The sequence below is a fragment of the Hypomesus nipponensis genome, chromosome 21, assembly GCF_054491055.1.
Source record: "Hypomesus nipponensis isolate SF chromosome 21, ASM5449105v1, whole genome shotgun sequence".
NCBI lineage: Eukaryota > Metazoa > Chordata > Actinopteri > Osmeriformes > Osmeridae > Hypomesus > Hypomesus nipponensis.
The window spans coordinates 13,143,944-13,167,381 of NC_140381.1; the positions used below are offsets into that span (position 1 = coordinate 13,143,944).

The 23,438-nt window shown below is 39.3% G+C and overlaps 2 protein-coding genes across 3 annotated transcripts in view; one reads left to right on the forward strand and one right to left on the reverse strand.

The window, feature by feature from the left end:
* Position 1: 1 nt before the first annotated feature.
* On the reverse strand, positions 2 to 19,687 carry hyls1 (HYLS1 centriolar and ciliogenesis associated). 2 transcript variants are annotated; one of them, XM_084686028.1, is made up of 12 exons: positions 19,545 to 19,687; positions 18,945 to 19,046; positions 18,710 to 18,829; positions 18,546 to 18,613; positions 18,164 to 18,408; positions 18,024 to 18,079; positions 15,520 to 15,677; positions 14,971 to 15,016; positions 14,794 to 14,857; positions 4,252 to 4,333; positions 334 to 360; positions 2 to 246 (listed from the first exon to the last, which is right to left on the reverse strand). In XM_084686028.1, exons 2-12 carry the CDS (start codon positions 19,042 to 19,044, stop codon positions 112 to 114), a joined length of 1,101 nt encoding a protein of 366 aa, XP_084542154.1. In that variant the 5' UTR covers positions 19,045 to 19,046; positions 19,545 to 19,687; the 3' UTR covers positions 2 to 111. The 2 variants fall into 2 exon arrangements, with proteins under 2 accessions (XP_084542154.1, XP_084542155.1); XM_084686029.1 differs by having other exon boundaries at positions 19,541 to 19,657.
* Positions 19,688 to 19,800: 113 nt separating this feature from the next.
* The window catches only part of col9a1a (collagen, type IX, alpha 1a), a 30,734-nt gene continuing 27,096 nt past the window's right edge, over positions 19,801 to 23,438 (forward strand). Inside the window, exons 1-9 of the mRNA XM_084686027.1 lie at positions 19,801 to 20,420; positions 20,727 to 20,801; positions 20,989 to 21,027; positions 21,111 to 21,173; positions 22,239 to 22,292; positions 22,396 to 22,431; positions 22,578 to 22,601; positions 22,700 to 22,753; positions 23,000 to 23,053. Of these exons, the coding sequence (XP_084542153.1) occupies positions 20,214 to 20,420; positions 20,727 to 20,801; positions 20,989 to 21,027; positions 21,111 to 21,173; positions 22,239 to 22,292; positions 22,396 to 22,431; positions 22,578 to 22,601; positions 22,700 to 22,753; positions 23,000 to 23,053 (606 nt within the window). The 5' untranslated portion in view covers positions 19,801 to 20,213. The remainder of the gene's footprint in view (positions 20,421 to 20,726; positions 20,802 to 20,988; positions 21,028 to 21,110; positions 21,174 to 22,238; positions 22,293 to 22,395; positions 22,432 to 22,577; positions 22,602 to 22,699; positions 22,754 to 22,999; positions 23,054 to 23,438) is intronic.

A 23,438-nucleotide genomic window follows, 5' to 3' on the forward strand; every position in this document is an offset into this window, starting at 1 on the left:
GTCAGTTATTGAATTTGTTTAATATGCTCAATAAAAACTTGTGAATAAATAAGACAAAAAAGAACAGTCTACGTGATTACAAGGAAACCTAAAAGGGATTCTAGCTGAATCCTACAGCCGATAATTTACTTTCGGTGGCAGTAATCCATTAGCCAAATCATGCCGCACCTCCCATCGTAAGGCTGATCGTTTCTTTTCAGTGGGCACCACGTAACTGTTGGGCACAAATATTCTCCGGGGTTTGGGCTGGAGGGGGAGGGAGAACAAGGCTTGTTATATATGCAAGCATTTTTACTGACCATGGTTAAAATTTTAAGATTAAGTCATACTTACAGGAGGTGGCTGATATGAGAGTTGATCCTGACCGTAAGAAAGGTACATTTGAACAGCTTTGCCAATGTCACAATGTTTTAAGTTATATCTCATACATTACGTTTCAACAATTACGTTTTTGAACCAATCAATTGACCTTTTGCATAAGCCATGCCCACCTTAGTTACCATTAGGGATGGAGATTTTAACTGATTTCACTATTCGAATAGTATCCGAAATTATTTTTGAATATCCGGATAATCTATTTTGTTAATGTGATTCCGTTATGTAATTAGCCTGACGTGACGCAAAGCATACAGTAAACACACAAACCACCACACATACTGGCAATAATTGGGACTGTTAAACTATTAGATTAAATAAGGGTTGAATAAAGAAAAAAATGAAAGATCAATTTATTAACATGACGAAAAGACAATGAACTTGAAAAAACGCTGCGTCTTCAGACGTAGGCTCTTAATTTGGCGGAGAAGCGATTAGCCTATTATTATGTGAAATAAAAAGTAGGCTACATTGGACTAAATTAAACACATTGGGTAGGCTATCCTCGATAAAAACGAAAGACACACATGGAGAACTATTGCATATTAACTTGGATATTAACTTGGAACCGGAATCCTATAGGATACGGTGCGCCACCACACAATGCAAACATAAACAGCCGATTACGCTAGCTCTACATGGCTACTGGTAAGAAAATAAATAAGCCACAACTGCATTAGCCATACGCATTTTTATTCAGGAGAATTAGCATGTAAACATGCTCAGGGTAGAGGCGAGTACGGAGTCGATTTACGAGCAGGCCGGCGTAGAAAAGACTGCAGGACCTGAGGTTGCTGCGAGGTACTGCTTAGCCAGGACACTATGCTTCTTGTAGCGCCAAATGAAATGAAAGGAGACTCGCAGCAGAACACAGGCGTAGCCTACCTTTTTTGATGGTTTTCATCATTTTCTAACGTCACAACTATTAGAATTCACAACACGACGGTTTTTCAATAAAATGTTTTTTAAAAATTAAACTACGCTCATAAGTATTCGAAAAAAGTATTCGAATACTAACTTACTTTAGGATATCCGGATATTCGATTAACCACGCCCATCCCTAGTTACCATTGTTACTCTGTCAAGCGTTGCTTCTTTGTATAGCGGGTACTACTGTAAACTGCTCTATAAGTAGCAGACTGTACCGGTCAGTGTAAGGCAGGGGTTCCCAACCCTGGTCCTCGGGACCCCCTGTCCTGCATGTTTTAGATGTTTCCCTGCTCCAACACACCTGATTCAAAAGAATAGTCGTTAACAGGCTTCTGCAGAGCTGGATAACGACCCATTCATTTGAATCAGGTGTGTTGGAGCAGGGAAACATACAGGACAGGGGGTCCCGACGACCACGGTTTGGAACCACTGGTGTAAGGGATTCATATTGGAGTAATACCTCCAGATCGAGGGGAAACGGATAGCAATATGCAGTGGATATATTCAGAGTTTTCAAATCTACAAGGAAGGGGACATATCAATAAAGTATACTGTACTAGACTAACAGTACAGTAGTACTAGTAGAGGGCCATGGTTAAACTGCTTCAGTGATTAAAGCAAATCAATTTGTAATTGGTTGTTATGGGGTCATGTGTAAGTGTATAATCTATGATTCCAAATTAAAGTAGGCAGTTTCCAGCACAGAACCACTTACTACTTGAGCTAAATATGTACTGTTGGAGCATAGCTGGCTAGTAAGCTGTTGTCATGGTCGAGCTAGAGCTAATGCTGTTAGATGTGAGATAATATTTGCAAAACTGGATTTAAAATGATTACTTACGAGTATGATTAATATATAATATTATCTTACTAGTAGTAGTGGCTACATACAGCGTCAGTTGACAACATTATGTTAGCTTCTGTACTGTACCTACCTGGCCTCTAGCTCTATCTAGCTTAACAGCGGATAGTTTAGTTTGTTGGTAATAGTAGCTCTAAAAGATAGCTACTATTAAGATAATATTAGGAGTAGGCCTAGTCATACTAGTAAATGGCTAGCCTGGCTGCCAGCCCAACTTCTCCGCGCCCACAAAAAAAATTGGGTCGGGAAGTTGGGTCTGGAGGGTCTCGTATTGGGAACTACTACATAAAACCAGGATCTGTACGGACCAATGAAATTGCCAGGGCGGGCTTTATACGATGATGGACAGATGATCAACAGTAACGTAATCAACAACGTCACAAAAGAGCCCTTGGGTTGAATTTGTTTTCAACAAACAACATATTACGTTGCTCTTTAAGATATTCAGCTGAGAATGGGGCATAAGACACTTACTCATGGATTTTGGGCTGTGGAAAGGGGAAAATTGACTCTCCCCTCTAAAATCCTTGGGTACTTGCTATTGGATTTTGTATGTTCCCTATAGAATTTTGCATCCGAAAGCTTGACGGAGCTTCTTCAGGTAGTGACCGGTAGCTGAGGTAGGATTGGTCAAAGCCGTTTTGGGGCATGGCTTTTGCGATAGGTCAATTATAACATGCTATCTGTACCAATGATATGGAGGATCTAAAGTGCCAAAATTAATTAAATACACCATTAAATAATTACTTAAATGTGTCATTAATTAATTACAATTGGAATTAAATACATACAATTGTTATTAAATGTGTCATCAATTCATTAAAATACCAATTCATTTGATGTAAAATACATTACAATTACTTATAATTACACAATTTAATTATTTCATGGTCCTGTGTTACTGTGCAGTGGACAATATTCAAATGGAATACGCTTAACAGCACCCTCAGTCAATTGCGTTTTCATTTTCATGTCACCATGTGTTGCAGTGCTTCATGAATTTATTTTATCTGTCAAACTCGCCCATCAAAGTCAGTGGGTGGGGCTAATGGAATCTAGTCTGATCCATTGTGTTGGTCTGAAGTAGTGTGCCTGGATATAGACGATGGACGATCTTCATGAACTTTCTAGGGAGTTGGTGAGAGACATTTTAAACTTAGCAGAGGATGTGGAAGCAGTACATGCTCACCCACAGCATCTATCGAGTAAAGCAGAGTTGAAGTTCTTGGAGTTATTTTTGCACTTTGCAATGCAACGACTAAAAATCAAGGGGAAGACTCGGTCCGGCTAGTCCCATTGTTGAGACAACGTGCCAGGTGCAGGACCAAATGTCTAAAACTTGCCCGGAGCTGCTGAGAGAAGCAGCAATTTGATTGAGGAAGATGCTGATGCACCCTGGTACCAGAGAAGCGGTGGACTACTTCTTCTAAATTTGCAGTCACTCTGTGGTCAATATCTTGGTCGGAAAGTGCACAACTTCAATAAGTTCCTCTGCTTTACTCGCTACATGCTCTGGGTGAGCAGGTCCTGCTTCCACATCCTCTGCTAAATCTAAAATGTCAGACTAGAATTGCGTTAGCCCCACCCACTGACTTTGATGGGTGAGTTTGACAGATAAAATAAATTAATGAAGCACTGCATTACATGGTGACATGAAAATGAAATTGACTGAGGGTGCTGTTTAGCGTATTGCATTAGAATATTGTCCACTGCACAGTAACACAGGACTATGAAATAATTAATTAAATAGTGAAATAATTATTATAATGTATTAATAATGTATTTTACATAAAATGAATTTGTATTTTAATGAATTCATGACACATTTAATAACAAATGTATGTATTTAATTCAAAGTTTAATTAATGACACATTTAAGTAATTATTTAATGGTGTACTTATTTAATTCATTTTGGCACTTTTAGTCCTCCATACAATGCTAACCTGTAGATATGTCATACTGATGAAGTAGAGAACAGTGTCTAGTCACATTAGCTTGCTACAAAAGAGTATTGCTTATTTAATGGTTGCAATAAGCCTGTCAGTCAACAAATACACTGAGTTATCAAAGTTTATATTCATACCCTGATTTTCCAGTGCAATGCTTTCCTTTCCTTCTGTCCAGGAGGCTTAAACATTTCCCAATCCTGTTTGTACTGGAAATACCTACATGGGAGACAACATTAAACTGTCAACCTCTAATAATATCAAAGCAATCACAGGGTTCCCACTCTTTTCTAGAGATCATTTTCCAGTGCATTTTCAGTTGATATCTAGTTGGTATGACAGACAGGGATCACATCAAACACTAATATGTTGCTCTCTGTGCGTCCTTTGGACCACTGTCAAAACGCCACATTTAAAGAATTCCGACAAACTTGTTATATTGATATGCAAGTGTAATATGGTCCAAAAACTGGGACTACTCCAAAGGTATGGAAATATCAAAAGTTAAAGGTCCCATGACATGCTGTTTTTGGATGCTTTTATATAGGCCTTAGTGGTCCCCTAATACTGTATCTGAAGTCTCTTTCCTGAAATTCAGCCTTGGTGCATAATTACAGCCACTACAAGCAGTCCCACAATGAGCTTTCCTCAGGACATGCTGTTTCTGTGTCTGTAGCTTTAAATGCTAATGAGGAGGAGAGGTGGCACCCCTGGGCTAATGTTTACAGTGGATATATAGCAATGGCTCATAGCCCCGTTGCTGTAAGATACCTCAAATTTTCCCATTCTCATCTGAACACCCTGCTTTGCAGAGGTGCACACTTAGTCATTTCAATGAGGGGAAAGGCGGATATCACGCGTGCCATAACACCAACAGCAGAATGGTTATCCAAATAACAAAAGTGTACAACACTCGCGTTACGGCATGTGTTTTCACACACATACTTGATGCTATCTACCTTTACATTAGCGACAGTAACTGAGCTGTTAGCTGCAGAGCTAATGTTACATCCACATTCTAAGGGTAGCAAGCTAGGTAACCATAACCATATCAGTGTTTCCTACACAGACTAATTTGTGGCGGTGCGCCACAGAATCAACACCGGGCGTATCATGATTTTTTATTTATTAATTTTTTTACACTATTTAAAGTTAAAACACGTATATCCACCTTATTCTCAGGGGGTCTACTGTAGGAATGATTATGGGTGCAACTTCAGTTAAGCAGCGTAAGTTGCAGTTTGCTATACGTTAGTCCCAGCCAGCCGTCAACAGTGATTCTTTCTAAAGTAATTCAAACTGTAATGAACTAAATCTGGTTTGTTTTTAAAAATATGCTGCATTTATATTGTTATGAATATTGTTATAAAAGTCATTGCGGAGCTCTGGTAAGCTACCTGTTGCGCTGTTCGCGGCTTTACTAACAACCAGACTTAGCTAAATCTGTGGCTTTAACGACAGTGTGTTGAACACACCCACAACAGAAGGGGATTGTTCTTGTGACAAACGGTACAGTTTCCATGGCCTGCCAACAGATGAGGATTACAAAAGAATGTAGCTGGAAAACCTAGCCTTGAAGAGACCACCCAAAACACTATCGTATGTGAATGCTACTCATTTCATTTTGTGGACAAAAAACTGACGGAGGAAATCCGCATCCTACTTTGTGTTTAGGCTATGAAAGACCTCCACAGATTTAGTCCCAGTTCTGCCAGTAAAGGTGGGATGCAAGTGTTCATATAGGAATTTTTGTGGGTTAGTAGTGCCCTGGTCCAGCAACACATGAGCACCCAGCCGTTTGTATTTCACCTGACGATGAAACTAAAACCCAGGACCGGTGATGTGGGACTGCTTTAAAGTGGAACTGAACTGCGATGATACACAGTGATATTATAATAGTATATACATTTAATGACAAAAATATATAACATACAACGGTATGCCATATTCTATTAACAATCGAAATCTCTAGTGTGAAAATGATGTACTTAAAAATAACTGGGCGCCGCCATGTTTAAATGACGTATACATCTGACGTCATGAGAATGGTTGGGCTCAATTTCAACCATAGAGTTAATATAACTAGAGACAGCTACTTCTGTCTTCCAAGATGGCGTCCCCATTCATTTCTATGAAAAGTGCTCAGTGGCGCGGTGAGTCAAGCGAGAGCGAAATGGGCCGCGCCATCCTTCCAGGCAGACTCGTCTGGTCTTGCGCAGAAGCTTGTTCCTAGCTCCGAAACTCGTGCATGCTTGCAACTAGCTGTATACGTCATACTTTGCGACAACCAGTCGCGAGCTTGTGAGCTGGAGATAAGGCATAGCAGAAAACTGTCAGAATGTGTTACAAGTCCGATCAAGAAGCAGATAGCCTACATGTGAACGTTACAAAGATCAATACTATTAGTACTATAGTATTATACGTGCAGGGCCTATACGTTGTTCTTTTTGCTTCGTGTTTATAGTTTGACTGCTGTATTGTGTTGGATAAATAAACTGTAAACTTATATATCTGGCTCCGTCGTTGTTCTAGCTTTGCAAAGCAAGCTCAATTAAGCCTAGCCTACCTATTATAATTATGATGAGTGTTGTTTACTATTACTTGCTTATTGTTAATGCCATTGTTGTGTGTTGACATAAGTTGACAAGTTATAACAATATAACGACCATATTGTGGCTATCAGACATGATTTATTCATATTCGTCTTTGCTCCAGAATAACATGTCAACAATCAATAATGACGCCGTAACATGCCACGATATTACAACAAATTATACTATGCTATAATTACGTTTGTCATGCCATGAGCATAATAGTGTTCATTACGAAATGGTTAAATCTGCTTAAAATAACGGACATAAACTCTACAAACAACCGCCATGTATGTGTGCAACCATTTGTAAAACGTGCTACAATAAAGGCAGGCAACTGTAGATTATCAAGCCCTTTCTCCTTGTTCTCATTCAGCTCAGGTAAATCAGCGATTTGCTGATGTTCCCTTTTGTGCTCGTCCCCTGTTTGTATCCGCGAACACGTTTCCAGGCAACTTTTCTTGTCGTAAGGAAATAAATGGGCTGCTAGTTTAGCCATTTCAGGTTGTTTTCAAATTTAGCAAAAATCTGGAAAAATTATTCTATGAAAAAGCTAGTAGTATGAGCCAGGTTCGAGAATCGAACAAAAATTATTGGGGGAGATAGTTTTAGATATGTTGACTGGAGTTAATAGAATAAAATAGACCGAACGAGTCGGGTAGAAAATCGGAAATGCAATACCACCTATATCCACCGGGGCTGTTGCCTCAAGCCGAGGGGTGGGGGCTTGATTTCAACCCGCCAAACTGCATTGAAAATTGAAGAAAACCGACCCATCATACCGATCCCAGTTCATCCTGTGGCGTATGATTTCGAACCAATACGTAATTATGTACCCGCAGGACCGCAGTTGTTCCATTTGATGCAGAATATGTGGTTTTGTCGGAAGATATAAATATAGTTAACACTGACAGGTTGAACAACACCGAGTGGTGTCTTGTACTAGCTAGCTACTTCGATCTGATTAAAGAGGCAGACCTGCATGACCTGGGTGTTGGTTGTCCACCAAAATGATCGTTCATTGAGCACAGGCTCTTTCCCATCCCAGGAGAAAGACCTTTTATGTTAGCTTATCATAGGTATAACCTATGAATTAACTATAGTATGATCTGAGGCTACTTATATGTCATGCTATGCCAGGTTGCCTTCTGTCTTGTAAAATTTGTTTGTACAACCAGCCAATAAGATCCTACTTTGCACCTTGTAAAGCTGGTTAGTTTAAGCCATTTCTATGGAAGCAAATCATGACCACAATTCAAATGAAAATGCGTTTCCAGAAATGCTTTTTCATTTTAAGAATGTGGCTGCATTATTTGACTCAAATAAAATTAGTAATCACTCATCCTATTTGCATTTTAATTTTCTTCTTTAAGACTGCTCATTCTTTCACTTAATTAAAATGAAAACGAAAGACATTTGAAATTTAATTTTCAAAATATGCCCCAGCAAATACATACCAAAATTCAATTTGAAATTTAAAATTCAGTCAATTTCCCGGCAAATTTTGTCATGTAATGCAATGCGTATGTGCACACCGCCCCCTACCGAACAAGATGGGTAGCTCGGTCAGCAGGGAGCTGAAGAAGAGAGGCTACTGACGTCACTCTGCTGCGCCGCTCAGAATGCATTTTCAGAAGGTGGTTTTCGAATTATGGGCAGTTCTTTGCGGGCAGAAAACAAAAATGCATTTCTGGAAATGCATTTGAATTTGAATTGTGGTCACGATTTTGCAGCCATGTTCTTAAATGAAAACGCATTTCTGGAAATGCATTTTCATTTTCGAATTTTACATTTTGGTATGTATTTGCTGGGGCATATTTTGAAAATTAAATTTCAAATGTCTTTCGTTTTCATTTTAATGAAGTGAAAGAATGAGCAGTCTTAAAGAAGAAAATTAAAATGCAAATAGGATGATTGATTACTAATTTTATTTATGAGTCAAATAATGCAGCCACATTCTTAAAATGAAAAAGCATTTCTGGAAATGCATTTTCATTTGAATTTTGGTCACGATTTGCTTCCATACATTTCTACCTCTTATCTCCCTGATCTATCAATGTCAATCTTGATGACTGCTAGCAGGCGGCAGTCACAGTACCTAACCATTCTCGTGACGTCACAGACGATTGAAAGATGGCCGCGCCCAGTAGTTATGTAGTAAAGTTTAAAACGTTTTTATTAACAAATAGAACATTTTACTCTTTTAGTTGTCAGAAAGTTTTGTGATCTCATTTTAATAATTATATGAGCCATACTTCATAAATAAATTCAGTTCCACTTTAAGGTAGACAAGGTTGTGTCCCACCTCCTTTATTAAATCGCAACCAACTTTATTGCTGTGGAAGTACCTACTGATAAGACTCAGAGCTTTTCAGGTATTCATTGCTTCACCGTCCGTACCAACAGAGTTAATAAAGTAGCTAAATATGCTAGTCTACATTGTTTGAGGCCACTTTTTTAGGTCGTCCTCCCATCCCTCGATAGTAGAAGGCAGAGGTATGATCAAATGGTCCCGTTTCAGGTGTAACAGGCTGTGTTACCACGTTTAATTTCGCATCAGAATTAGCTTACCGCAATGACTCGCGTTACCATGACAATCGCCGGCTCCGGAAGTTGTGCCCATAATTCAGGAAATGGATCATGGGAGCTAGGAATAAGGTGGATTCGTTCAGCTGCATTTCCTTTCCCTGCTCTCCCTCTGTCTCTGTCACTCATGCATCTTTCTCACATACGCACAGTCACAACGTCAGCACACGTTAGGAACGATGCATACCTACGCCATTCTAGTAAGCATTAGTGCCGTAGCTAAAGGTATAGGAAAGTTGAGGCTACTTTTCGTTAGGTACCTACGAACATGTCTTAATCGAAGGTTCCCCTTCGTTCTTTTGGTGAGAAGTCTCAGGAGCTAGCTACTTACCCGGTGTCATGGAGCCGACCAGTTAAATAGTTATTTAGCACTCGCATTGCTACCTGCATATGCAGACATATTTAGTTTGTTGTTGTTTTTGTGAAGGTGTGAATCATTTGGGATTAATATTTAATATAATACAGTTCTGTGTAGCGAATTATTAACAAAGGAATTAAAGGAATTATTCCGACCCCCCCCCCCCCCCCCGCAAATAGCTTTCCAATCTGTGGGAAACACTGCATATACAGTAAAGCAACAAAATTATATAGCGTTGACTTATTTGTACGAGGTATGTAGCTGGACCAAGGAGAGTTAGTACTGATCCTGAATTAAATTTCAGACGGTCAGCAAGGCCAGCTTTGTATTGGCCCAAGTTGAGGAAACAGTCGTGGCTAAAATGTTTGGCGCAGACATACAAAACTTTGGGAAGTTATGTCGGTGCATTTCTAGAGAAAATAAATGAAGACACTGGGTCTTCAGAGGCTCAAATGAAGGAACTAAAAAACGATTTTGGTTTTCATTTGTACATCCAAACACTGAGAAACTTTGTGTACTTTGTTTGTTTGCAAGCCAGAATGTCTTGAGTAAAAACCGATATCGCACTCGCACGGTCGTAGCAGCTCAGTTTCTCATGGGTGTGCCAGATTCTCTGGGCGGGCAAAGCGGAGAAAGGGGATGTAACCTTCGCCTTTATGATGTCATAAAACCAGCATTTCCAAAACCGAGCATTTCAGCTTTCATTTTGTCAAAGGCGGAGAACAATACCCAGGGCTTTGGTTTACACCTATCAAATTTCTAGCCACTGGGGGACCAAAGGTAGGCAAGGGGAACTCATATTAATGTTAAATAACCTCCTAAAGTGATATTTTCATGTCATGGGACCTTTAATAGATTTTTTACAGAATGCGTCACATTAGGAAATTAAACTAAGCCATTGTATAAATAGGGATGGTTATTGTTAAGATTTTAATGGTATTACTACTGTTATCGATACTCCATATCAATCTGGTACTTTAACGGTATTCTTGTTTTTTGTGTTTTTTCATAAAAACAAAACAAATTGAGAACAGAATTCACATTGCTTTTTGATAATCAAATTATCTATAGTGAAAGAAACAGCAATGTTTCAAACAGGGCTCTCAAGTCTCACGCATTTGCCGTGAGACTCACTCATTTCAATAATGTCTCACACTGGGTAGTAATAACTCCCCGCTATATACAATTAATGGACGAGGTGTATTTTTGAGCCATAGTTGTCTCCAGTTATGCAGAATTAAAGGTCACATGACATGGAAACTTCACTTTAGGAGGTTATTTAACATTAATATGAGTTCCCCAAGCCTGCCTTTGGTCCCCCAGTGGCTAGAAATTTTGATAGGTGTAAACCAAGCCCTGGGTATTCTTCTCCGTCTTAGAGAAAATGGAAGCTCAAACGCTCGGTTTGAAAATCTCCTCCTTGTGACGTCACAAGGAGGAAGGTTACCTCCTCTCTCTATGCTTTGCCCGCCCAGATAATCTGCCCTGCCCATGAGAAACTGAGCTATGACCGTGCAAGTGTTTTTATCCTCAAGAGACATGGCTTGCAAACGAACGAAGCATTACATTTGCTCGGTTTGGATGTACAAAGGAATACAAAAGTATTTTTACAGTTCTTCATCCTAGCCTTTGAAGACCCAGTGTCTTCATTTTATTGCCAACACAACTTCCTAAAGTTTTGTATGTCTGCGCCAAATATTTCAGCCACAACTGTTTCCTCAACTTGAGCTAATACAAAGCTGGCCTTGAAAAAAAATTCTGGAACAGTACTAACTCTCCTTGGTCCAGCTACAAACCTCTGACAAGTAAGTTAACTAACGCTATATCATTTTGTTGCTTTACTGTATATGGTTACCGAGCTTGCTACCCTTAGAATGTGGCTGTAACATTAGCTCTGCAGCTAACAGCTCAGTTACTGTTGCTAATGTAAAGGTAGATAGCATCAAGTATCTGTGTGAATACACATGCCGTAACGCGAGTGCTGTACACTTCTTTGTTATTTGGGTAATCATTCTGCTGTTATGGCGCACGATATCCGCCTTTCCCCTCATTGAAATGACAATGAGTGTGCACCTCTGCAAACCAGGGTGATCAGATGAGAATTGGGAAACAATTGCTTACAGCAACGGGGCTACGAGCCATTGCGATACATCCATTGTAAACATTAGCGCATGGTGCTGCCTCTCTCCTCATTAGCATTTAAAGCTACAGACACAGAAACGGCGCGTCTTGAGGAAAGCTCAATGTGGGACTGCTCGTTGTGGGACTGCTCGTAGTGGCTGTAATTATGCACCAAGCCAATACTCTGGTATTGCCAATACTCTGGTATTGGCTGCAGCTTGGCAAAGGAGGTGAATAGCAAATGGGATGGTATATGAGCAAACACTCACAAAGTAAATTCAGAAAATGTATATTCTCCAAATAGGTTAAAAGAAATGTTGATGTCATTCGTTGTAATTAGATGTTAATTGTTAAAAGTGTTTCATTAAATTGTAAACGGAGGCTTTGACTGCAACTCTTTTGCTATACTTACTTATTTAGACACAGGCTCATTATGTAGCCAGCGCATTTATTTAGATTGGTGAACAGACAGTTTTAGACGGTTCAGGCATAATTTTTCTTCACAAAAACGTACATTAAGCTAACAGTGGCGCACAATTAACTATGGTAGAACCAAAGCCCGTCTCCGGCGAGCCTGTCCACTACTCCCTATTAAGCCCATTGTAACGAATTTGGTTGGAGTTCCACTGGAGGTGATTGCGGGCGAGTGCAAAATGAATGGGAGTCTATGGAGCTAGACGGCTACATTTGTCTCTTTCGCCTGATTGTCATTGAGAAATCTCAGATTTTATTGCAGTTTTTGCAAGTTCAACATGGATTATAGGTCGCAAGTTGAATGAACCAGTACTTATGTCCTTTCTATTTCTTACAGGGTGAGTCGTTGTTGCCCATAACATGCTAACATTTTGTTAATGAATGCTGATTGTATGAGGTCATTGACATTTTAAAAGGCTTTTTAGAACAAAAAAGCAAAAAAAAATCTAACACCTAGCAGTGTGTATTTTCTTTGCCTCCCCTTTCGAATGCATCATTCAAATTACCAGACAAAAAATTATATCATGAGAAAAGTGGATTTTGAGGGGTATAGTTCCATTCATTCTGCACTCGCCCGTGAACGCCTTCATTTGGAACCTCGAGTGGAACTGCAACCAGTTCAGAAGCCGGAAGTTTCTAGAGAGTGGCAGTTCTCCCCTTATTAGACATGCTCTGGTAGAACATTAGCTAGTTTAGCAGCTTGTTTCTGGGAGAGAACTTGCACTAGCTACCTAAAACGGCAAGACAGCTGCAGAAACGCCATAGACAAATGCCAGGGTGGTAACAAGTAGCTAGCTATGTTTCCCCGCTGTGATAACAACACCCTGTATTTTGTACGCCCTCCGACTTGTTAGCTCCTGCGATTCCCACATATGGGTAGTCTAGTAGTTATCTTAGCTGTAAAACTAATTTACCGGTCATGGGGTCAGGTCTGTAGCTTTTCCAGGTGAGGAAAATGGGATTATTCCTGCTAGTACTAGGATGTGCTCTTCTGTATCAGATAATCCAGTTCTCCAAAGCCCACAATGTTCCAGCTGTGTTAGCCAGCTCCAGAAAATAGCTACCAAATCACTTAGCTAATAATCAGTCAGATTTGTTTTCCCTGTATATGCGCTGTTGAGCTAGTATTGGTGGGACTGATTATTACTGATTATTAAAGCAATTAACCACTAGAGGGGTATTAGATAATGATCATAAATCCTGTAGATCAATGATGCCTTCGGATATCAATGATATCCAAAAGATTGGAGTGGATAAGGAATGGCAAGGCGGTTCTCCCCATTTACATTGCGGATATCCGGTCACACCACATGACCCCCTATTCTTGTTGTTGTTACTGACACAATGTAGCCTGGCTGCCAGCCCAACTTCTCCCCGCCCATAAAAAAATTTGGTCAGGAAGTTGGGTCTGGAAGGTCTCGTATTGGGAACAACTACATAAAACCAGGATCTGGGCGGACCAATGAAATTGCCAGGGCGGGCTTTATACGATGATGGACAGATGATCAACAGTAACGTAATCAACAACGTCACGAAAGAGCCCTTGGGTTGAATTTGTTTTCAACAAACAACATATTACGTTGCTCTGATTGGTTGTAGGTCTATCCAATTGAGAGTAGAGACATTTGTTTTACGAGTTCGGTTGAAACACGCCCCGTAGTCACAGCCCAACGGAAAGTTTTCAGACTCATATTCTGACTAGAATTATGAGTATGACAACGTCAGGCTTGACACAATGATTACTTCTAGTAAACCTGTAATATTAGCCAGTTTTCCAGAAGTACATTTCAAGCTTATTTACATTTATGGGGGGCATTTTTTCAGTTTGTAGAGGGTAATGTTTGAATCGCAATTCCAGCTAAGATACTGCCACTGACATTAATGGTAGATATAGGTAAGGATTATTTTTACACAGGATTGCCCAATTTCTTTGTTTGATGCAACTGTTCCAACTATGTGAGGCTGCAACATCGTGCAAGAGGGAATGGTGATAGGCTAAGGGAAATGACAACTGAACCCTGTTTCATGCTGCACTTAACTCTTAGTATCTTAGTAGTAAGTGTAAATGAGCAACAAATGTATGCTTTTTAATCTATGCCATCTTCATAATTAATAAGTACGCATACTTATTTAAAATATACAGAAATATCAGTTGTAAAATGTAAAAAAAAAAACACAAAAAAACGTAACAATCTGCAACCGACGCAAGCATACCCCAGAATTTCCCCAAAATTGTACCCTCTCGTTGTAATGTAGCATTGCTTTTGAAGTAATTCTAGCAAAGTAAATAAAGTGCCGTTAGCCAGTACTACCATGTGACATGAACCTGGGGTATGTTCACAACATCACCAAGCAACTGCAACCTATTGTTAAAATACATTTCCAGGACAACACAACATTTTCTAGGCTATTTTTCTCTCATTTTCCATGTGCTTTCCATGACTTGAAAATTGGTCAACTATTTTCCAGGACGCGTGGGAACCCTGAATCAATAGTGCTACAGATGACACTATAAAATATATTACAATAAAGTCTGAATGTTGCCTTACTTTGCCACTGGGTCCGTCTTCTTTAAATGTCTGGTGTGTGGATGATCCATAAGTGGCCGAATAACTGATGGAAACAATAAATTGGTTAATGTATTGGTTACAACAGGTTAAGCTGAGAACAGATTTTATGAGTCAAAGGAGAAACCAAAATGTGAAAAAGGTGCACTGATCACTTACAAGACTTGGCCCTGGACCGGCTGTCATTCTCACTCTGAGATCTAACCTGTTGATGGCATAAAGAAGTCCTATAGATTAAAGTGGATTTGTAGAAGAGCAAGATGTTCCCTTTGTTTGTTGGCTGGATTAATGCTGGATTGAGAATCATATTTAAAAAAACTGACAAACAGCACACATAATTCTTGTTCGAACTTCAGAACTTTCCTCCTGCTCAAGTATGATTGGCATTGGTTTCACAAAATGAGCCAAGGAGGAATAAACACCTCACTGAAGGCGATTGGCTGGAAAATAATTGGCTGGAAAGTAGCGGGCCACTCCAAAAACATGAAATGTACAAATGTACATTGGCTGTCTGTGTTGCTAAATGACATCATTTATTGGAGACAAAACTGCTTTTACTTAAGTTTTTTACTTTCAGTTTAACTATTATAATATTTTTGTCGTTTTTGTAATATAATCACAAATGAATAAACAATCATATTGCACTGGCAATAAGAATATGAATACCAAGTTTAACCACTTTATTTTTAGGTCCAAAATAATACCCACCATTCCTTTGATGTAGGCTTCGAAGGCACTTGGGAGACCATCAGCCTCAAAGCTGTCACTTATGCTGTCTGTGTCTGTCCTCTCCAGCTCAGAATCGTGGTTAGCAGACATCGAAACATGCAGATCTCCCAGTCGCTCTTCAAGACCACTCACAGCACCTATGAAAAAAACATTCATCATGACGCAAAATTGTTATAGCGTTGCTACATTAGATTTTTTTCAGACATATATTATTTTGCTTCCCATACATTGTCAATGGAAGTCACTGACAGGCCTTGCAAGTTAGTATGATTTACCAGGCAGCACGAACAGGTAACTTAGCAAGAGAAACAACCCCTATTCTATGCATTTATTAGGGCATTTGTCAAAACTAAACTAGCTAGCATAGCACAGCTAGCACAGTATATGCAAGCAAGTAAAGTTATTCCCAGCACCACACAGAGCACGGGGTAGGCCTCCCCTTCAAAACAATAGGCATGTTCCAACTTCATGCAGTGCTGGCGGCTCCGACAGCCGGCTAAAGCTGGCTGACTTGAAGCAGTGAATTCTGGTTAGACTTTTTGTCCGACTTGGGACGGCGCCGAGGCTAGGTCACTGTGAAATATCCATCAAAGTACCGTGAGATCGATTAAAGAACTGCCGGCTGTGTAGCCGAGTGTATTTTCTCAAGAGCAACTGCACGGGTTCTAATGACAACACAGCTATTTCATGATTTGTCAGACTCAGGCATGACAACTTTGATGCACGTTTTGTATTTATTCTGACACCATCTGTTTCGCCAATGCTCAAATCAAGTGTTTTAGTCCACCTCACCGTTGGTTTTAGTCCAACGGAAAGACTATGTTAAATTGAGTTCTTGTTGTATTATCAATTTGCAGATTGGAGAAAGAGTTTAACATAGCCCAATACATTAAATGACTAATTTCAGTGCACTGGTTCGTGCAAGTTCTAATGCAAAAACAATTAAATTCGCTACCATGCAGTTAGTCAACGACAAAGTAAGCAAACAGCGCTTGATCGGCCATGACTGATGTCAACGCAGCAAACAAGGAATGTCCGACTTTAAGGAGCCGTTTTTGCAAGCGGCAACTCTCACTGGTCGTTTCTGCAGACGCAGCCTATGTTGAACACACCTTATGGTAAGGGAAACTGCAGATAGTCACGTGACAAGGAACTAACTAGCACGCAAAATAAATCTACAACACAGGGGCGTAGCCAGAATAATATTTTGGGGTAGGCCTAGAGAAATATGGATAGGCATCTTTTCAGTTTTTTTTTCTTATTTACTTTGCAATGTACACCCGGTGCATAATTTGTCACAAATATTTTAGTTTTTGGGTAGGCCTTAGAACAAATTGGGTAGGCCTGTGCCTGGCCCCTGCAACAACATAAAGATTTTAATTTTGAGGCTCCTTAATATTTGGTGGGTGCTCCTAAATTTGTCGGTGTCTCTCCATCTTCCTCAGATTATCTTTGAAATTAATAAAAGAGCTACCATCTCTGGTATAATCCACATCAAAAGAAGGTTTATGGTCCTTGTCCATGTTCCCTTTTCTTGATCTCACGTCTGAATAGAATAGACTGTTCAACCGGTCATGCAGACAGTTATTCTTGCAATATGCCACTTCAGGTGAGTCTTTACTATTCTCCGTTTCAGTCAGTGTGTGTGTGCCCCTATAGGTTGTTATGGGCATATCTATGAGTTTCTTTCCATCATCAAGATTGGTGACTGAATAGTCATCCTCTTCACCGTATCTCATGTCAGGAATTCCCTCCTGGCTTTGCCCGTCAAACTCTACTATAGTGCAGTCGTCTCTGAAGTCTTCTCCTTTCAGCTCATCCTGACTATAACAGTCAGGTCCATATGTCCCATAACCTGACGTTAGCAGACTCAAGGCTGGGCTCTCAACACTGATGCTGTACTCTTCTTCATTTTGCTTGGTCAACTCTTTTGTAATCTCCCGTTTCACTGCCTTTGAACAAACCTCAACAGTTTTTTCTGGTGTTTGTTTAGATGGCTTAATCTGTTCTGTGTCTTCATCGTAACACGCACCCTCAATCTTCTCCTCCCCTTCTCCATCAGTCCAGAAAGAGGAGTTAAGGGAGGCATTTTCATCCTCGCTTTCTTCATTCCAGTGATTGTTGTACATTTTGTACAGTCTAAGCAGTGAAGTGGCACACTTTATGCTGCTACAGCCAATGTGTGATCTGTTATGGCAGATAAGGAGAGCCCTAAGAGGATTAGACTGTAACATCAATAGTGCTCTTCACTGCCATGGGAGTTACACTGGTCTATTGGATAATTGCAACCCAAGGTTGTCTGATGTATGCTTGCTCCTAGCAGACTAACAAGCAAGCAAAAATAGTAAATAAATAGGTATGGAGTTCATCGGGTGTAGTGGTGCTGTTGAGTATAATTATTTGCTGGATTATTAGCAAAATAAGTCTTCAGGACAGACAATACTATAATACTTTATACTGATAGGATGTGATAATGTGATTACCTGAATCTTCACTGTATGTGGATTCATCAAATACATGCACTTGTCCTTTTACTTTCCTTTGAAGAAAAACAGGAACATAATTTATCAGCATTCACTACAGTAAAGTGGATATCTATTTTATTAAGATATGCAGTCCTTACCTGAGGACTTTCCTCTTGATATATAACCTTCTATGTGCTCCTGTGTCTCCACCTTGGGTTGAAATTGGACTCACAGCAAAGGACGGGGATTGGACATTAGTAATTTCTGACTCCATCTCCAGCCTATTAGGGGTTGTGGATTGCCGATGGTACTTTTTGGCCACAGAATGGTGAGTGTAGGGCTCATAATTCTCATTTTTAGACCCTAAATTATTGTAGTTTATGTGGTAGGTAGAGGTGAACACCTAGGCAAGAAAATGTAGCACATGAAATGTCAGCACTTGTCTAAGGTGAGACTGACTTGTTATGATGCTCTATGACTCAAGGTAAAGGCAACAAAGTTCAGGGTAGCAACTTTTATATGAATTTCTATATTACCTACCTGTTTGCCAGGCTCCGATGCACCAACATGAGATTGGTTGCTAAAGGTTGCAGTATTATTCTTCTGAACTTTGGTGTAAAAACAATAAGAATGTATTTTATTTAAAAATGTAATGAATGTGCCAACTATGGTAAAGGAGGAAATAACTGACCAATCACACAAACCTTCGACTTTGGAGTAGGCAGGAAGTATTTTCTGGATGTCGTTTTGAGATCTTGGAGAGTTCAGTTCCCTGGAGGAGGTCTGGCTTTTAGATTTTTCATGACGTATGAGTTCATCCAAGTCTAAATGGAAACAAAACGACATCACTTTGTTGTCTGTTATATGTGACATGTTTACGTTACTTACCGGTAACTATCTAGCCAAACTTTTAAAAGCCATGCTTTGCCAGAAACGTACCTCGCTTAAATTCCCGGAGCCTATGTTTTGGTATATTGGTATATCCCAATGATTGCAATTGCTGCTGAATTTCCTCCTCTGAGAAGTCTAGATATTCCATTTCTGAGAGTAAAAATTAAAAACGTTACTATACGTAAAGTTACTGTAACTATCCAACTTCCATTACATTATCAACTCAAAACGTGGGTTGTTCATAATATTTGACATTGCAGAAACTAATCTTGAGCAACTGTATCTGGATATTATGACTGGTCTAGCGAGCGCTGTACATTTACTAGCTAGGCTAGCCAAGCTATATTCAATCTAGTTGTTTTAGCTAGTAGACCTACTAGTTACTGCCAGGATAGCTCTACGCAGTTGCATAGCTCCAGCAATATCATTATAATAGCTTTCATACAAACAAGCCACTGAGACCATGTTCGTAAGCTAGGCTAGCAACGATTAACTTTAGGAAAACACTAGTTCTTGATATTATAGTCTAGCTAGCCTAGCATTGGACTCCAGACAAAGCAGTCTCTATTAGTGATCACCACATTACTGTAGCTAACTGTTAGCTAAAATTGCAATTTCAAGATATCAATGATTTGTTAATTTACCTACCTTCAGCTTTGAACAATTCCCCCCTTGTTGGCGAGCTAGCTAGAACTAACGTACCGTAATAAACAACGGTGACAGAGCGTGACTGTTGTTTAGCTACCTCATCCAGTCGCAGTGCCACTGCCAAGACAACAGTAACAACCGTTAAACTTTGAAAACGACGCCGTGTGTGAATGTAGGCGTGGTGTTTCAGCTCGAGGTTTTACTCAGACGGTTATAAAACAGCGCCACTCTAAAAACAATAAACGAGGGAGGACCGTGCAATCACATCATTGCAAAACACTGACCTTTAATAAAATTATTTTAAAGCAACCCATTATTTTGTTGTTCAGATCGGTAAAAAATAAACAATTCCCACGTACATTTGCAGTTGAACTTGTTCATACACAGTTTGTGTATTTAAAGATATTGTTTGGATCAATGGATGTGTTAGAAATGTCTTTGGACTATTTAGCCTAAACAGCTCTAACACCTTTTGCTTGTAGATCCATTCCTGTATTCTTCTGCAGGTACATAAATCTCGTCCTAAGCACATGCACTAAAATGACAGTTTGAGGAAAACCATCTGTCGCATGAGGAAAACCACCCCATACTATGCAAGAGGACTGAACACTCCCTCTTACACGCACCTTAGAGTTCTCCTCCAACCACCATCAAGCACTGGAACCAACCATGAATAAACATTACTTTTTAATAGTACATCGTACCTTTTCAGGAAACAGTGGGGTTCAGTCGGGGGATATTGACTGGTGGTCCCCATCTAATCCGGAAAGAAGAACTTTCTTCCTTAGTTTTAGGAAGACCATGGCTCAAGCCTGGATATGCCAAGAGTCCTTATTAGTGATTTTACTACAAATTGTCCTAATTTGCTCTGCACAGGTAAGTGATATCAGTTTTTGTTGTTCTTGTATTCATCCCACTGGTTCACATCCTAATACATTTCTTATATTGGAGTATTGGCCGAGACTGATCATTTGAAAATGACTGCTAATATATATATATTACCAGTGAATGCTATTCATTTCGTTGTTTGTATAGTGTGCTGTAGTTTTAATTACACAACCTTTCCAATTACAGCCAGACTGAATACACAATGGGGCTCTTTGTGTGAGGAGCGCATTTAGCTAAGAGTATTGTTAAATTTCAACACAATGACTGAAACTATTTGTGTCAATGTATCCACAGAGGGGCCCTGTCGGTCCTAGAGGCCCCCCAGGACCACCAGGATCAGCCGGTGTGCCTGGAGTTGATGGCATAGACGTAAGCAACTTTGTAATATCAACCCAATATATATGTGTCAATCCAGGCTAATATATAATGAAATATATAAATAATATTTGTTGCCAAGGATAAAGACAAGAGATAAAGGTTATTCTATATTATTGCTCCATATTTTTTTAGCAATATTTTTTTAGCAGCAGTTATTAAAATCATCATGTCATTTTAGGGAGACAGAGGACCAGGGCCTGGTGTTGATGGAGGTCCAGTGAGTCAATAGATTCTTCTTTTCCCACATACTATTATTAAATCTCCCATCTTAAATGAGTCAAACATTGAATTTTGATCTAGGGCCCTGATGGAGACAATGGCAAAGATGGATCTCCAGGAGCACCAGGACTACCAGGGGCAGACGTAAGTCCTATGATGAAGACCATGAGTTTATATATATATATATATATATATATATATGTTCTTTCATAGAGAGTCACTCAAACACTGTGCAGAGAGATCCTACTAAAGGATCTGATAAGAATGAAATAATGGAATGACTGTGTGAATATGTGGCCTCTGAGCAAAAAGCTTTTAAGAAAAAAAATCCCCCTGAAAAAACAGGTATTTGGGGAGAGAGTATCACAGCTCAAATAGTTTCCTGCCAGAAACAGAGGGGGTTTTGTGTGTTTCAGGGGCACAGGGTATTCAGACGCCCTCCAATGATGGAACATTTTTGATTTGGCTAAAAGTGGAACAAAAAGGACCCAGTGTTCTGTAAAATTGGGTGGTGGTTTTGAACAGTAAAATGCTTGCCAAAAGGTTGGCAGCAATTTGGAGTCAGAAAACAAGGTGAACTGAGCATTAGTATGAAAAAATATCTCTATTGAATCTCCATTAATGACTTTCTGACTGAACAAAGGTTGACTATGATCCATTCTTGTATCAAAAGGTTTTATTCCTCTTACTCTGTGTCACTGTCAGTTTTGTATAGTTTGAAAACGTTGAGAACTAAAATATATGAAATAATGGTCCCACCCTGATTTCTGTATGACATTGTGTCTGGAGCACTCAGGTGTCTCTTTTTTTTCTTCAAAGAGAATGATTATGTGCATGAGTTTAGACTTGATCTTGCATCATGTCATTGCTTAGGTGGAAACTTTATACAAAGTAAGCTTTGTTTCAAGTATAAACAATTGAAAGAATATGTTGTCTTGTTTTTGATTTGCAACATTTTGGTAAAGTTGTAATGAATTATTATAGTTTTTTTTTTTACATCTAATTATAAAACCTAGTGTGATGTTATGGTTGAATAAACAATTAGTGAATTCATTACATATTTTGATGTGCAGAAGACAAATATCCTTCACTGTGACCTGAATAAAATAACTAATAGGGTTAGGTGTCAGGCGTCATGTGCATTCCAAGAAAGAAGGGATTCTTAGTAATTCATGTACAGTAGGTAACATCTTGTTATTTCTTTAATAGGGTGAAATAGGGCCTGTTGGAGAACCTGGCCCAGATGGGCTCCCCGGGCCAAAAGTAAGCTGAAAGGATCATCTAGCATTTCCAGAGATGTCATTAGGTTGATGATTTAAGATACAAAATGCTTATTTAATAACTGTCTTGTGCCATTGTCATTAAGGGTGAAACTGGTGAACCTGGACCTCATGGGGAGATTGTGAGTAGATATCATCCAGATGTGTCACTACACATGATGAAATAAAGACTGATGATTCCTGGAGAGCAAGCTAGATTTTGTAACACTCCCACATTCAATCAATGCCTTAATAGTCTTGCATATGTCTATTTAATTGTCCCCTATAGGGTGTAGGACCTGATGGGCCTGATGTAAGTATACACTGATAACACAACTAGTAACTCAGTGACCTGAAATTAACTCCAGTCGCTTTCTCCTACTACATGAGTATTTTGTAATATTTTCATAGGGTGCACCTGGTACAGATGGACTGGCGGGTGAACTTGGCAAAGTTGGACCCCAGGTAAACTGTCAAAATCCAGTCATGTTTCAATTTGCCATACTTACACAAGGCTTGTCATGATGTCATATCATGAGATTACATTGATATTTCAATCCAGCCAGTCAGCCCTTGACACTTAAGCCTGCTATTGTCTAATAGAGTCGACAAGAGGTTAAGTCTAATACAAATTACAATAATGTGTGTGAGAAATGTATAGCGCATGAGAAAAATGTTAAATTAATGAAAAACAATGACAATCTCTTGCAGGGTGCAAGGGGCAAGAGAGGTCAGATGGGACTTCCCGGTCCTCCAGGGCCAAGGGTAAATGTTATCATCTGATTAACAAAGTGAATCAAATTACTTTAAGTGTCAATGAATGACTTGGTAACAGTTGAACCTTTATTTAAAGTTAATCTAGAGGTAATGGTAATAACAAATCAATACACCATATGTAGGTAGGTAATATATGTATATGCAGCGCTGGAGAAAATTAAGAGACCACTGCAAAACGATTGTGGTTTTACAATTTAAAGTCATGAGTTTGAGTAAAATGAACTACTATTCTAACTATTCTATGAACTACTATTTTAACTCTTCTATAAAATATTGTCATTAAGAATATTTATTTTTGCAAAAAAATTCAAATGTCAGGAAAACTTAAAAATAACAATTAAACAACATAATACTAATGAGTTAACTCAGGAAC

What these genes read in the sequence shown, in the direction of transcription:
- hyls1 (XM_084686028.1), bottom strand. Translation starts at nt 19,044, where the DNA reads ATGGAATATCTAGACTTCTCAGAGGAGGAAATTCAGCAGCAATTGCAA. An exon ending in TGCCTACTCCAAAGTCGAAG is followed by an intron (nt 18,614 to 18,709) that starts GTTTGTGTGATT and finishes TTTACACCAAAG; the next exon opens with TTCAGAAGAATAATACTGCA. An exon ending in AAGACGGACCCAGTGGCAAA is followed by an intron (nt 4,334 to 14,793) that starts GTAAGGCAACAT and finishes TCTCCCATGTAG; the next exon opens with GTATTTCCAGTACAAACAGG.